Source organism: Eptatretus burgeri, chromosome 15 (genome assembly GCF_056783735.1).
Source record: "Eptatretus burgeri isolate ZD-2024b chromosome 15, Ebu_testis_v1, whole genome shotgun sequence".
Classification (NCBI taxonomy): Eukaryota; Metazoa; Chordata; class Myxini; order Myxiniformes; family Myxinidae; genus Eptatretus; species Eptatretus burgeri.
Genome location: NC_140975.1, coordinates 40,708,628 through 40,722,294, shown reverse-complemented (window position 1 = coordinate 40,722,294; position 13,667 = coordinate 40,708,628). Strand labels below are relative to the sequence as shown.

The 13,667-nt window shown below is 44.6% G+C and overlaps 1 protein-coding gene across 6 annotated transcripts in view; it reads right to left on the bottom strand.

The window, feature by feature from the left end:
• Nucleotides 1-274: 274 nt before the first annotated feature.
• The window catches only part of LOC147012019 (transmembrane channel-like protein 7), a 59,680-nt gene continuing 46,287 nt past the window's right edge, over nucleotides 275-13,667 (bottom strand). For 4 of the 6 annotated variants that reach the window (XM_085856568.1, XM_085856574.1, XM_085856571.1 and 1 more), the window contains 4 exons: nucleotides 2,309-2,439; nucleotides 1,996-2,151; nucleotides 1,824-1,902; nucleotides 275-1,660 (listed from right to left, as the gene is read on the bottom strand). In XM_085856568.1, the coding sequence (XP_085712694.1) occupies nucleotides 1,550-1,660; nucleotides 1,824-1,902; nucleotides 1,996-2,151; nucleotides 2,309-2,439 (477 nt within the window). In that variant the 3' untranslated portion in view covers nucleotides 275-1,549. Of the gene's footprint in view, nucleotides 1,661-1,823; nucleotides 1,903-1,995; nucleotides 2,152-2,308; nucleotides 2,440-7,052; nucleotides 13,048-13,667 lie in introns of those variants that run through there. The other 2 variants (XM_085856570.1, XM_085856573.1) reach the window with 2 other exon arrangements.

Below are 13,667 nucleotides of genomic sequence, written 5' to 3'. Positions count from 1 at the left end.
TTAATGGGGCCGAGCTCACGGGTTGGTTCGGCGTGTCCACTTATCGAGTTCCGTGCCAGAATTTTCTCAAAGGTTCGTTCATTCTGAGTAGTTGTAATATGGTTCACCTTGATGCGTCAACTACATACGTGAGGCTTTCAAGATGTTCTTAGAACGAGATTGCAATGCAAGAAATGCCATTTCGTTTCCATCATCCAAGTACAGTAACATAAAACATCTAAATTTCGAGTGCCAGAAAACAATCAAAAAAAAGGTTTCATTCGAAAAGGAAGGATAGGAGGGCATTCAGGGTTTATTGAGCAAAGTAATTACAATGTGAACAACGTTAAATGCTTGTAAATTCCATGTTCAACGTGAGGGGAGGGAGGTACGAAGAATCAAAAGGTTCTTGTAAACCACAACTCCAATGGTGGAAAATCACAGAGACAACACGACTCGGCAACAGCCTCAGATGACTCCGAACAACCTTTGCTCTCTGTACGAAGTTAGTAAATCACTTACGCCGAGGTATTGAACTTTGCTGTCAGACACGTGGAAGCGGGTGCATCGGCAAGATAACCCTTGGATCAAAGGTCTTCAGGAAGATCAAAACAAAAAGCTTATACCAGTGGCAGGGTCTGGTTTACCATCTCTGCAAGACTTTCAAAAGTATACCTGCAGTCTTGCACGATTCTGCTATGGGGGTTGGCTGGCAGGATAGCCGAGAAGTATGCACATGTCTGAGACGTCGAGCCGGGGCTCAAATCCCGACAAGGCTATAAACTGCCATCCTCAAGTTTCACAGGCAAGGTGATTCATCAATATGTTCACGGTCCCTCAAATGGATGTTAAACTGGACATCCCATTGGCCGGGATTAGTTGGTGGACGTTAAAGATTCCACCATGTCCTTCACAAAGAGTGACCGAGCTATTGCCGGCACCAAATTAATTCCTGCTGTAACTTACAGGGGGCACTGCATCAGCAACACAGCTGCTCTCCAGTAAACAGTGTCACAAGAGGAATTTCTCTGGATACGGGACAATAAAATTTATTATTATTATTATTATTATTATTATTAAATGATGCTGCTTCCATTTGTGTGCTGCATACAAAAGAAGAAGAATCCACGAGAGGGGTACTGATGTTTTAAATGTGATATTCCAACACCGAACCTCCATTGCACTCAGCCCCCTTAACAGGGCATGCCAGGCTTTGCTTTCACCCCCACATTCTCAATGTAAAGGAAACCACATGAGAGCACAAAAGGGCTTGATTCACAGAAAGGGAAAATGTAAAGGAATAATGTTGAAAGACTAGAGTAAATCCAAGTTTTTCCAAGTCAACGATCTGTCCTCCAACACCTTATAGAACGGACAAGAAAAACAAAAGTGGTTTATTAACAAAACAAAAAAAACTACAAACCCTTACAATGGGTGAAGGTTTTTCTGACACAGAAAATGAAAAACACCAGCAGCTGGTTTGGGGGAGTGCAGGAAGTGATGGGGCAGAGAGAAGCTGCTGTACCGAACCTGACGGCTCGTTGCACGGCAATCTGCTCGCATCAGCATCCTAATGCCTGCGCCGAACGAAAATACTCTTCTGAGCAAAACTACTCTTCGTAGTGAAGCCACCACTGGCTGCGTTGATCCTCCCAAGCAAAAATGCATGGTCCTTTCCGAGCTGAAAAGCAATGATAACCACTGAATTAGCCGGGAGATCGATGACGGGAATAACTCTAAAATCGGAAGAATGCGCTTCATATCGATCAGGCTTATCCAACCAAAATTCAAAGGTTGAAAGGTCATCTGTAATTTGAAGATAAATGAGTGGGCCTGAAACATACCGCCGTCAGCTGTTCTTTTAGCAGGTCACAAGTGTGTTGGTATGTGCTGCTTACAATCATGACATACGAAATCAGCAAGCTGTTGGTGAGACGGATCAGGGGGTATGAAAGCCTGTGAGTGCAATGGTGAGTTCAATATGCACGAACGCTTCTCGCTTGCCTTGATGCCTACCAGGAAACGATGAAGATCAAAATGGCAAAGAGCTGGGAGGTAAGGAAGTTCACGATGACAGTTAACCATTGTGGAAAAGCTTCCACCATAGCAACGATCTGGTCCCAGGGGCGATCATCATTTTTGAAGGGTCCACAGGCACGCGATGGAGTCAGGCTAGACTCAGAGTGCATACATGGCAAGAAGTTAACATAGCAAACAGCAAGCAAGATCCTTTTTATACTATTTGCTTACGAGTTATGGTCTCAAGTGCTCGAGAACTCGCGTGAAGTAGCGAATGGGAGATGATAGGCTAGCGCTCAAACGGACCAACCTGGTGATGGTGTAGCCGATGGGGATGCAGGACAGGACAAAGCCAAGGAGCAGCACGACATAAAAGAAGAACTTGGAACTGGAAGCACGGAAAGGGCGAGTTGCTGGGCGACACGTATTTAGCAGGGCAATCTGGAGAAATCGAGAAAGGGTTAGAAGTGCATTTCGTCTCCCACAAAATTTAAATGAGATAAGAGACTAAAGTTAGCAGAGCATATTTCATCATACTTGATCCAACTTAAGATAATATCCCAAGTAACTTCAGAAGAAAGGTCCAAAGTATATATATATATATATATATATATATATATATATATATATATATATATATATATATATATATATATATATATATATATATATATGTACTGGAATGTGGTTACATCAACTCTTTAAAACTGATTTTTTTTTAAAAACAAGGACAAATGTGTCCAAGAGCCGCGTCATTCCACCAGTCAATAAAGGTTTTGTCTTCACCAGAAGAATAAAAAGAAGAAGAAGAAGAACGCGGACCTCTCTTCGAGCCAGTGTTCGCAACGCGAGACGCGGCTAAAAATTTACATTCCTGTAAAAGAATGTGGAAGCCGATTCTGGAGTATTAAAAAATAGAGCAATGTTGAGTGATTTGGGGAAGAGATGCCATGAATGGATTGGTGGCAGAGGCGTGCTACAGGAAAGCAAGGGCAGAGGTCATGTCCTGCTCTGTGACAAGAGCGAAGGGAGAAGTAAGGTGGAGGATGTCAAAATTATATAAACCCAGAACAAACTAGAGGGGGAGCACACGGGAGAGTGCAAAACCTCCGCCGCCAATACTGATAGGTCACTCAAGTGAACCTGATATCCTATTCATTCACTTTGACATCAACAGTACTCACAGAGTTATAGTTTGCAACTTTCCCTTTTACTTTTAACTTTTACAAACTCAATTCATTCGTCATAACTAGATTCCTTGAGACAGAAATTGATTTTACGTGGGTATATCCACCTGAAGTTCCATAATCAGCCGCAATTATAATTTTGGAATGTTTTTTGTTGGAAATCACTTATAACATGCAGAAATGCAAAAAAATTAAAAATAAAAATTTTAAAAATCCAAATTTTGTTGAAAAAAAAGTTGCAAAATTTTTTTCTCTAACAATTTTTTTGGGGGGGGGGGTTAGAAATCACTTAAAACATGTAGAAATGCAAAAAAAAAATTCAAATATTTTTTCAAAATGGCCACCATAGCGGCCATATTGGATTTTGGACGTCCAAAATCTAATGCATGATCCTTGGACCATACCTAACCCCCCCACCAAATTTCATCGAAATCCGTCGAGGAGTTTTTCCATAATACTGTTCACAAACAAACAAACAAACAAACAGAAAGGGGTGAAAACAGTAACCTCTGATCTTCGATGGCGGAGGTTAATGAACTGAAGGTACAAAAACCTATTTTGCATGATATGTCAAATCAAGATGGTGGCCGATGGTCACGTGCACAGTGGAACAGAGTGTACAATTAAGTGACTTATCAAGGAGAACCAAAGCAACTGGAATCCATGGCGTGGTGAAAGAGCACGAGGGAATTGAGGAGCATATTTACGTAAGCAAGAATTTTGCTGTGGGTCGAATCGAGTGGCCAGAGGTACATTTTGAAAAACGCGGTGGAAGAGCATGAAGTAGCTGCAGAATAGCACGAAGGAGTCGAAGAAGAAGAGTGTATTTGTGTGTGCATGCTGAGGGTTGAATTGAGTGGCAAGAGTTAATTTTAAAAAGCGTTTAATCCCCTTGAGCTGTAAATAAGCACTACTTTAATGTATAAATGAGAACTAGCCGAAGCCCCGTCACAGACGGATTCCGTTCATTCAACCACCCTCACCAGCTCACCCACACTCGAGGGACATGGACTGGACAGGGCGTGCTTTCCCCCGCCCACTCATCCCCCGCCCCTGCCCCCTTCCCCCCCACCTTCAATTTGCTTACCCCCGCCCAAAAATTTAATTACCCCGGCCCCACCTCTTCACTCCCCGACCCCCGTCTCTTGATTCCCCGCCCCACTTGCCCCCGGGCCCCCTGTCCACCCCCTCACACTCAACCCCGCCTAATTCACCCCAGCCCCCGCCCCATTTCCCCCCGTTTCCCGCTTTCAATTTGCTTACCCCCGCCCAAAAATTTGCTTACCTTGCCCCCCCGCCTCTTCACTCCCTGCCCCCGTCTCTTCATCCCCCGCTCCCATCTCAACGAAAAGTGTTTATTCTGCTTTAGAGTTGAAAGTTGACTATTGTCACTATGTGCGATGCACTCTTACAGGTACGAAGTTTCTTTCAGTCCAGGTCACAGTACCGAGAAAAAAGGGATGCGACCGCTAGGAGGAACACAAAATTGGTCCTTCAGTATTAATATATAGATGGGGAGGAACGGAACAAAAGGAAGGGGATGGAAATGAGCAGGAGTAGGAAGGGGGTCAAGGGAGTGGGGTAGGGAATGGAGTGGAGGTTGAGAGGAGTGAGAGGAGTGGAAATGTGAGCAATGACAAGGAGGGTGGGGGGGGGGAGAAAGTGGAGAAAGAGTGGTGTGTGGGCATGCACGCAGGATGGTGATAGCAGTTTTGGATAGTAGGTCCAGCAGGTCAGCCCAGGCAGCACTGCCGATTGTTGACCAGAACTCCCAAACTGATCAAGATGATGATCAAGGAACCAGGCAGGCAGCAGTTCAGAAGCAAGGTCTGGCTAAGTCGTCTGAATGTGAGATCAATAGTAAGGAGAGGAGATGAAGCAGAGTAGGAGGTTAGAAGTGTTGTGTGTTCAGGAAAGCAGATGGAAAGGGGACAAGGTGAAGAGGTTGGTCAGAGGATCCAAGTTATTGCACACAGGAGGGGATGGAAGGAGTAATGGAGTGGGAATAATAGTATCAGAAGAGATCAACAAGGATGTGATCAGAGTGACGGATACTTATGCCATTGTTGGTAATACAGAGGTAAATGGTGTGTGTTATGTTGATATTTGGGCCACAAACGGGAAGGACTGAGGCATAGAATCAGGGGGACAAGGAATAGAGAGGGTCAAGAGCTAATGGAGCTGGTGGCAAGGAATTGGATGGCCATAGCTGGTTCGTTCTTTCATAAGCAGGCCAATCACAAAATTACTTACAGTAGTGGACAACATAGAATGGAGTTGGATTTGTTAGCAGCGAGGAAGCAACAGTTTTAGAGGATCAAAGTTCTGCCAGGCAGTGGTGGGAGAGCATGTTACCACCCAGTACCTGTGGTGTTTGTTATATGCATCAAGAAAAGGAGGGAAGTTAAGAGCAGGGGTCGGAAGATGATAATATGGAGGAAGTACAGGGACAACGTATCCATAAAGTACAAAGAAAGGAAGGGGGTTAGGTATGAGGAAATTAGCAAAGAAGCCGAAAATTTGGGGGGGGGGTGAAATAAGTACAGAGAGGCATTTATGAGAATAGCAGAAGGTTTGTGTGGAAGGACATCAGGAAAGGGTGCATCATCTCGGGATCAAATCAGGTATGGTGGACGGAGGAACTCGCGAATGTAGTTGGTGAAAAGAAGGAGGTTTGGAAGAGGAAAGAGAAAATCAAGCAGAGAGGGGGACAACCTGATGCAGGGTTGCTACACCTGTCTGGGCAAGAGATAAAAGCAGCAAGGAGAGTTGTGGATAAAGCGAGGAGTGAGATGGAATGAGAGGTATCCAACAAGTTGGAAGAGGATGTTCTATAAATTGGTCCATGACAAGGATGAGGATGGTTGACCAGGTCCATGACAAGGATGATGACAAGCATGACAAGGGGGGGGGGGGGACAGTAATTAGGATGGTGGAAGGAGACTCGTGACAGAGAGGGTGTCAGTATTGAAGATATGGGAAGGCTCTTTCAAGGAGCTGTTGAACCAGGGAAGAAGCAATGGTGAGCTGAAGCTTCCATGTTATGTAAAACGAAGACCCACCCACATCTTCGTTTTTCATTCATAACTTGAATGCTTTTGACGTTTATGCATGGTACATGCTTGGGAGGCTTGTTTGTATGCATTTATGTCTGTGCTGTCACTGATGATTCACCAACAAGTGATGAAACTGGTCTGGCAGCTGAGGGGTATGTAGTATTGGGATTGTCATTTGTGTACTATTTGTGAACGTCTTTACAGCTGTGGAGGAACTCTGGGAAGGGTTTGAAACAGCAAAGGGCTTACCTTGGGTAGCCTTTCATGGTTGCTTTATGCAGCTTCTTCAGCTGGAAGAGCATGGGAAAGTCAATTTATATTTATATGTATGATTGATAAATTTCACCAGGGTGCTGACCAATCGAATGCAAGGTATTCTACGTAGCAACCAACCAAAAGCAAACAGGCTTCAGAAGTGGATATTCCACCATAGACCACGTCCACACTATCAATCAATTGAAGGAAAAATGTCAGGAACATAATAAACCTCTTTGCATGGTATGAGAAGGCATTCGACTCTGAAGAAACACAGTCGGTGCTGGACGCAGTACATCAACAAGGAGAGGGAAGGAAATACATTGAATTACTCAAAGATATTTACACAGATGGTACAACCACAGTGACGCTGCACAAAGGAAGTGGTAACAAGGAAAACCAGCACAGGTGGAGTCCATTCAGCCCATCATGCTTGCGCGAACACCACACCAACCCAAGATCCAAGAAAGAAAAAGCAAAACAAAAAAAAAGGTTTTAATTAATGAAAGAATTTTTTTTGTATTTTTCTTTGTTGTTGTTGTAATTTTATTATTCATTATTTTTATTTTTTATTGTTTTTTTTTCTTCCCCTCGGAGAGGGGGCATGGGCTTGGTTAAAAACACACATCAACCACACAACCCCCCTCAACAAGACCCCCACCAACAGCACTCCGTACACAATCACCCATCAATACTCAAACTACCTAAAAGTCTTATCAACATCCCCATACCCCTCTATCTCCATAACTTCCAGGTACCTGTCTAATTCTAATTTAAAACTTATCTACTTTTTCTGCTGCCACTACCTTTCCAGGGAGACCATTCCATGCATTAACTACTCTTTGAGTGAAAGTCCCCTACCTTACTACCGTCTTAACTCTCCTCTTCTTTACTCTCAGGCTGTGGCCCCTGGTTCTGTCACTGTCTACTCTGTTGAATAATTTATCTGCACTTATTTTATCTACACCTTTCATTATCTTAAACATCTCTATCATATCTCATCGCAATCACCTCCTTTCTAATGAATAAAACCGTCTCCTTCAACTGCTTCTCATAGCTGAGTCTAGCTAGGCCCGAAATCAATCTAGTAGCCCAACGCTGAACCCTCTCTATGGCATCGATGTCCTTCTGGAACTGTGTTGGCCAAAACTGCACACAATATTATAGATGTGGCCCTCACTAAACTCCTGTACAATGTTAACACCAGCTCTTTTGATTTGTAATTGATCCCCCTCCGAATACAACCTAAAACCCTATTTGCTTTACCTATAGCTGTCTGGCATTGTGCTGCCTGCTTACCTCCCGTAAATATTAACACCCCCAGATCCTTCTCCTGTGTGACACGCTCCAAAATTACCCCTTGCAACCTGTAATCGTTATTTTCATTGTTCTTTCCCATCCCCAACACCTTACACTTGCTCAGGTTAATTTCCATCTGCCAAATCTATACAAGTATCAATACTCTCTTGTATCTGTTCACCACCCACTCTGCTATCCACCTTACCACCTTTGTGTCATCCGCAAATTTGGAAAGCTTACTCTTTACCTCATAATCCAAATCATTGATGTAAATAATGAATAGTAATGGTCCGAGTACTCATCCCTGAGGTACCCCACTACTTACATCCTGCCAGCAAGACATCTTCCCTCTCACAGCCACTCTTTGCTTACTATCACTTGCCAGTTTGCAATCCAATTAGCCACCTGACCAGCCACTCCACAAGCCCTCACTTTGACTAACAACCTCCGATGTGGTACCTTATAAAATTCCTCCTTAAAGTCTAGATATACTATGCCCACTACCTTTCCATCATCCACCCAATCAGACACTGCTTCATAGAACTCCAAAAGATTTGTTAAACCCATGTTGACTACCTTTAATTAGTTTATATTTGTTAAAATGGTTCCTCATCCGGTCTTTAATTAATGTCTCCAACACCTTCCCCACAACTGAAGTCAAACTAACAGGTCTATAGTTCACCAATTCTTCTCTGGATCCTTTCTTAAATAATGGTGTTACGTTTGCTACTCTCCAATCCTCCGGTACCTGTCTTGACTCCAGTGAGCTATTGAAAATATCCGTTAACATCTCGCTTACCTGCTCAGCCACCTCCATCAATACTCTCAGATGCATATTATCTGGACTCGGAGCCTTATCTTCTCTTAGATTTTCCAGCTGTTCTTTTACTTCCTCCACTCCAACCTGAATCTTCTGTAAAAGCCCTTCCTCACCTCCTCGATAGATACTCTCAGCGATTGACAATTCTCCTGACTGTTCTTGTGTAAAAATTGAAGCAAATACCTGTTTAATAAGCCTGCCATCTCACTTTCATCACTAACCACTCTCCCGGTGCTATTCTTCAAGGGGCCCACACTGATCCTAACCTGTTCTTTCCCCCTGATATACTTAAAGAAAGGTCAGGTCAGGTATGGGAGCATGCGCCAGAACAGCACGTCGCTGCGTCCACTTTCCGCCGGTACTCCAGGGGCCCCCGTCTGGCCATCCCCCAGGCAGATGCCTGGCCCATCCCCATCTCCTTGAGATGCTGATCAACCTGCTGCAACCATGAGGCACGTGGTCAGCCCATTGGCCTCCTCCACTCAGGAGACTCCCTCGCTGAGAGAATCTGGTGAGCAGGATCAGTGTCAGGAAAATGAGCCACTTGTCCATGCAGGTGCAGCTGACACTCACAGACTATGCAGGTAACAAATCTCATTTGAGTCTCTCTCAGCAACCGCCCGTCGGACACAAAATCTGACCAGCGATAGCCAAGGATTCTCCGAAAACACCTGGTGCCAAAGGAATTAAGTCTCCATCTCAGATCATTGGTCAGAGTCCAAGTCTCGCATCCATAGAGCAAGACTGGAAGCACCAAGAACCTGAAGACTTGGACTTTCGTCCTCCCACACAGGTACCGGCAGTGCCACACCCCATTATCCAATGAATCCATGACTCCCCAGGCCCGACCCAGATGTCTATTGACCTCTGACTTACAGCCAGCAGAGACATGAATATCACTGCCAAGGTAAGTGAATCTCTCCACGACCTCAACATGCTCACCACAAACAGACACAGACAGGACAGCAGCATCCAAGATGTCATTGAAAGCCTGGATCTTAGTTTTGAACCAGGAAATCCGTAATCCCAACGGCTCCTACTCCTCATTCAGCACCTCGAGGGCCCCCAAAAGGATATCTAAAGTCTCCACAAAGATGACTGCATCATCTGCGAAATCAAGGTCAGAGATCTTGACATTCCCAAACGATGCACCGCAGCTTAATCTCTCCGACATCCTCCCTAAAATCCAGTCCATACAAGTGCTGAAAAGTGTGGGGGCAAGTACACATCCCTGACGAACTCCAGTAACAACTGGAAATAAGTCAGAGATGGTACCACCACATCTCACAGCACTCTCAGTACCGGAGTAGAGTTCAGACATCAGATCGATCAGTTTTGGTGGTACGCCACGAAGACCAAGAATCCTCCAGAGGACATCCCGATTCACTGAATCGAACGCTTTAAAGAGATCAACATAAGCTGCAAGCAGCCCTGACGAAACTCTCATCTGCGTTCGGTGAGGACACGAAGAGCAAGGATACAGTCAATCGTTGACCTCGTTGGTGTAAAGCCTGACTGCTCTGGACGCTGGTGCTCAAGCAGATGGTGGCGAACCCTATCAAGAATTATCGGAGCAAAGACCTTGCCTGGCACTGAGAGCAGCGTCACCCCTCGGTGGTTGTTGCATTCTTGGCGATCACCCTTCCCTTTCCAGAGAACGACAACAAGGCCCCTCTTCCAGTCCGTTGGAATGATGCTTGTGTTCCAGGCAAAGCACAGAACTGCATGCAACAACACGAGTGCAGCATTTCCACCAGCCTTGAAAAGTTCAGCATGGATGCCACAGATCCCTGGAGCGTTACCCCATTTCAACCGGTTCACCACAGCCTGTGTTTCCACAAGCGAAGGTGGACCACAGTTGATTGATGGATCAGCAACAGGGATTGTAACACCCTTGACGTCCAACTTGACAGCTGGTGGATCAGGCTGGTACAACCGCTCAAAGTAACCAGCCCAGCGGGCCCTCACTTCGGACTCCTCTGTCAAGAGCCTACCACTCTCTGCTTTATGTTAAAGAAAGCCTTGCTATTATGTTTACTATTCTTAGCCATGTCCTTCTCAAACTCTCTTTTGGCTTGCCGAGTTATTTTCTTAATTTGCCTCTGTTTACTCCGACAGTGATATAAATCTAACTCCAGTCCTGTTATTTTAAACCTAATAAATGCCTTCTGCTTCTCCTTAATAGCGTTCCTTATCTCACTGCTCAATCACCCTGGTCTCTTTCTACTTATAGTTTTACACCTCATTGGAATGTACTTACTCTGTAGATAATAATCACAACACACTCTACACTGCCTACACATTTGCTCCTTAAAGGTTTCCAATTTTTCTGATGCTGATTGTCCTGTTGTTGGTCTTCCAATCTACATCACTAAATTCCCTCCTCATACCCTCAAGGTTTGCCTTCCTGAAATCCAATAGCCTTATCCTACTATCCTGAACTATAACCCTCAACAGAATCTTTGCACACACAATGTTATGGTCACTTGCTCCTAAATGCTCCCCAACCTCCACCTCCTCCCCATATTGGGATCGTTACTTAAAAGGAGGTCGAACACTGCACTCCCCCTCGTGGGCTTATCTACAAACTCGGTTAAAAAGCAATCCTGGACTAAAACTAGGAAATCCTCATCCGCTCTGCCCTTTCCCTGTTCCTGGACCCAATCTATCCCTGGCAAGTTAAAATCCCCAAAATCAATACTCTTCCCTTACCACATGCCCTTTTGAATTCTACATGTACTCCTCCTTCCTCCTTTTCCTTCCCACCCGGAGCCTGATAAAAGCATCCTACCAGTATCTTACTGTTTGTACAATCTCTAATCTCTTCCCACACAGAATCCTCAACATTTATTCCTTCCTTAATGTCACCCCTTTCTCTTGATGCAATGCTGTCCTTTACCCAGATTGCTACTCCTCCTCATATTCTCTCCTTCCTATCACACTGATACACCTTGTAGCCTTCTAATCCCATCCTCCAGTTACTCTCCTTAAACCATCTCTCACTCACTGCAACTACATCGTACTCCTCGCTATCTACTTTGGCTTCAAGCTCTTCCATCTTATTATTTAAACTTCTGGCATTGGTATAGAATAGATTTAACTTTTTCCTTCCTGAAATTCTATTTTCCTGCCTGGCCTTACTCATCACAATTACTTCATCCGTTCCTTTCCTTTATAGCTTCCCAACCCTCCGCTGACGTAAAAAAGCCTGAATTCCTTCCTCAATTCCCACTGTAAACCTTGCTGCCCCCTTTCTATTTAAGATGTGGCCATCATTCCGGAAACACTCCCTTTGTCCCCGAAATGATTCCCACTGCTTCCTAAATGTAAAACCTTCCTCCTGACACCATTCTTCCAGCCATTGGTTGACATCTATTGTTTTGCTCATAATTTCTACATAGTTTCCTAATCTTGGGAGGATCCCAGAAAACATGACTGCACAACCCTTTGCTTTCAGCCACTTACCCAATATCCTGTATCTATTTTTCAAAACCTCTGAGTAAACTTTCCCGACATCATTCACACCTAGGTGTACCACAACCAACTTCTTCCTGCCATGATCCCGATACAATATCGTTTACCCTTCCTTCAATGTCGCTAACTCCCGCTCCTTCAAAACTACACAGAATCCTTCCTGCAGAATGAAGAATCTACATATTAAATAATCTCATCACCCACAAAAACTGTCTCCCAAACCTCTTTTCTACCAATTTCTATTGCTGCACCTACGCCACTGCCCACACCCGCTGCACCTCTGCCACTGCCTACACCCGCTGCACCTCCCCCACTGCCCGCATCCGCTGTACCTCCGCCACTGCCCGCACCCACTGCACCGTCACCACTGCCCGCACCCACTGCACCGTCACCACTGTCCGCCCCCGTTGCACCGTCACCACTGTCCGCCCCCGTTGCACCGTCCCCACTTCCAATATCCTCAGCAACCTCACTCCACAACCGTAACCAACTATTATCTACAAATTTCTCACATTCTGCTACTTGCTGCAAATTATCGATGCGTTCCTTCAACCCGGTAATAACCTTCCTCAAGTGGACGATTTCCTCACACTTCCGACAACAATAAGAACCCTCTGTTTCCCCCATTGTTGACGTGGCCCACATTGAGCAACTGTGACATTTTGCGTACTCCTCCTTCGCTCTCTATTTATAACCTTCTTCACTCCCATACTCCCAAGGCCCCAACTGACTTCACGCTAAACTTATCACGAGGCCTCGTCCTGCTTTTTTCAATAAACTAACTCAACAACCCGCTAAAACTGTTATGAACACAACACGAAAAATAAACAAGTACAGTTCCACAGACCCTGACACAAATCTCGATAACAAAATATGCAAAAAGCTTTAGGACTGGAAACTTAGCTTTAGAGGGCCTGGAAGGAGAGCTCGCCACCCAATCGTCCTCGTGCGCCGATCCCTGAACCGGAAGTCCGGAAGTGACGTACGTAAGATCAACATCAACAAAGGAGTAAGCCAAGGTGACACAATCTCTCCAAAATTAGTCACTGCCTGTCTGGGGTATATATATTTTGATCACTTCAATGGGAAGGTAAGGGTGTCAACATTTATGGAGAAATGTTTAACCATACAAGATTTGAAGACAACATCATTGTTGTAGAAGAAAGCTTAGAGAAAATTGAAACTCCGGGAACTCACTAAAGCTAGCATGAAATGTGGGCTGAAGATGAACATGTGGAAAAACCAAACTAGTAAAGAAGCCCCTTGTACCGTGTGGAGAAATCAAAATAAATGAAAGCCAAATAGAAGAAGTAGATGAATACAATCATATATCTCGGGCAAAGCTTTAGCCTCAAGGAAAATAATCAAGAACAAGAAATAAAGAGAAGAATCAAACTTGGATGGAGATAATATGGAAAGCTCAATATCATCATGAGCGGGAGCATACAAATATGTCTGAAAAGGAAAGTTTTCAATCAGTGTATTATTCCAACTATCGTCTATGGGGCAGAGACCTGGGCACTAACAACAAAACTGGAGAAAAGGTTCACAGCAGCACAACACAATATGGGACGAAAT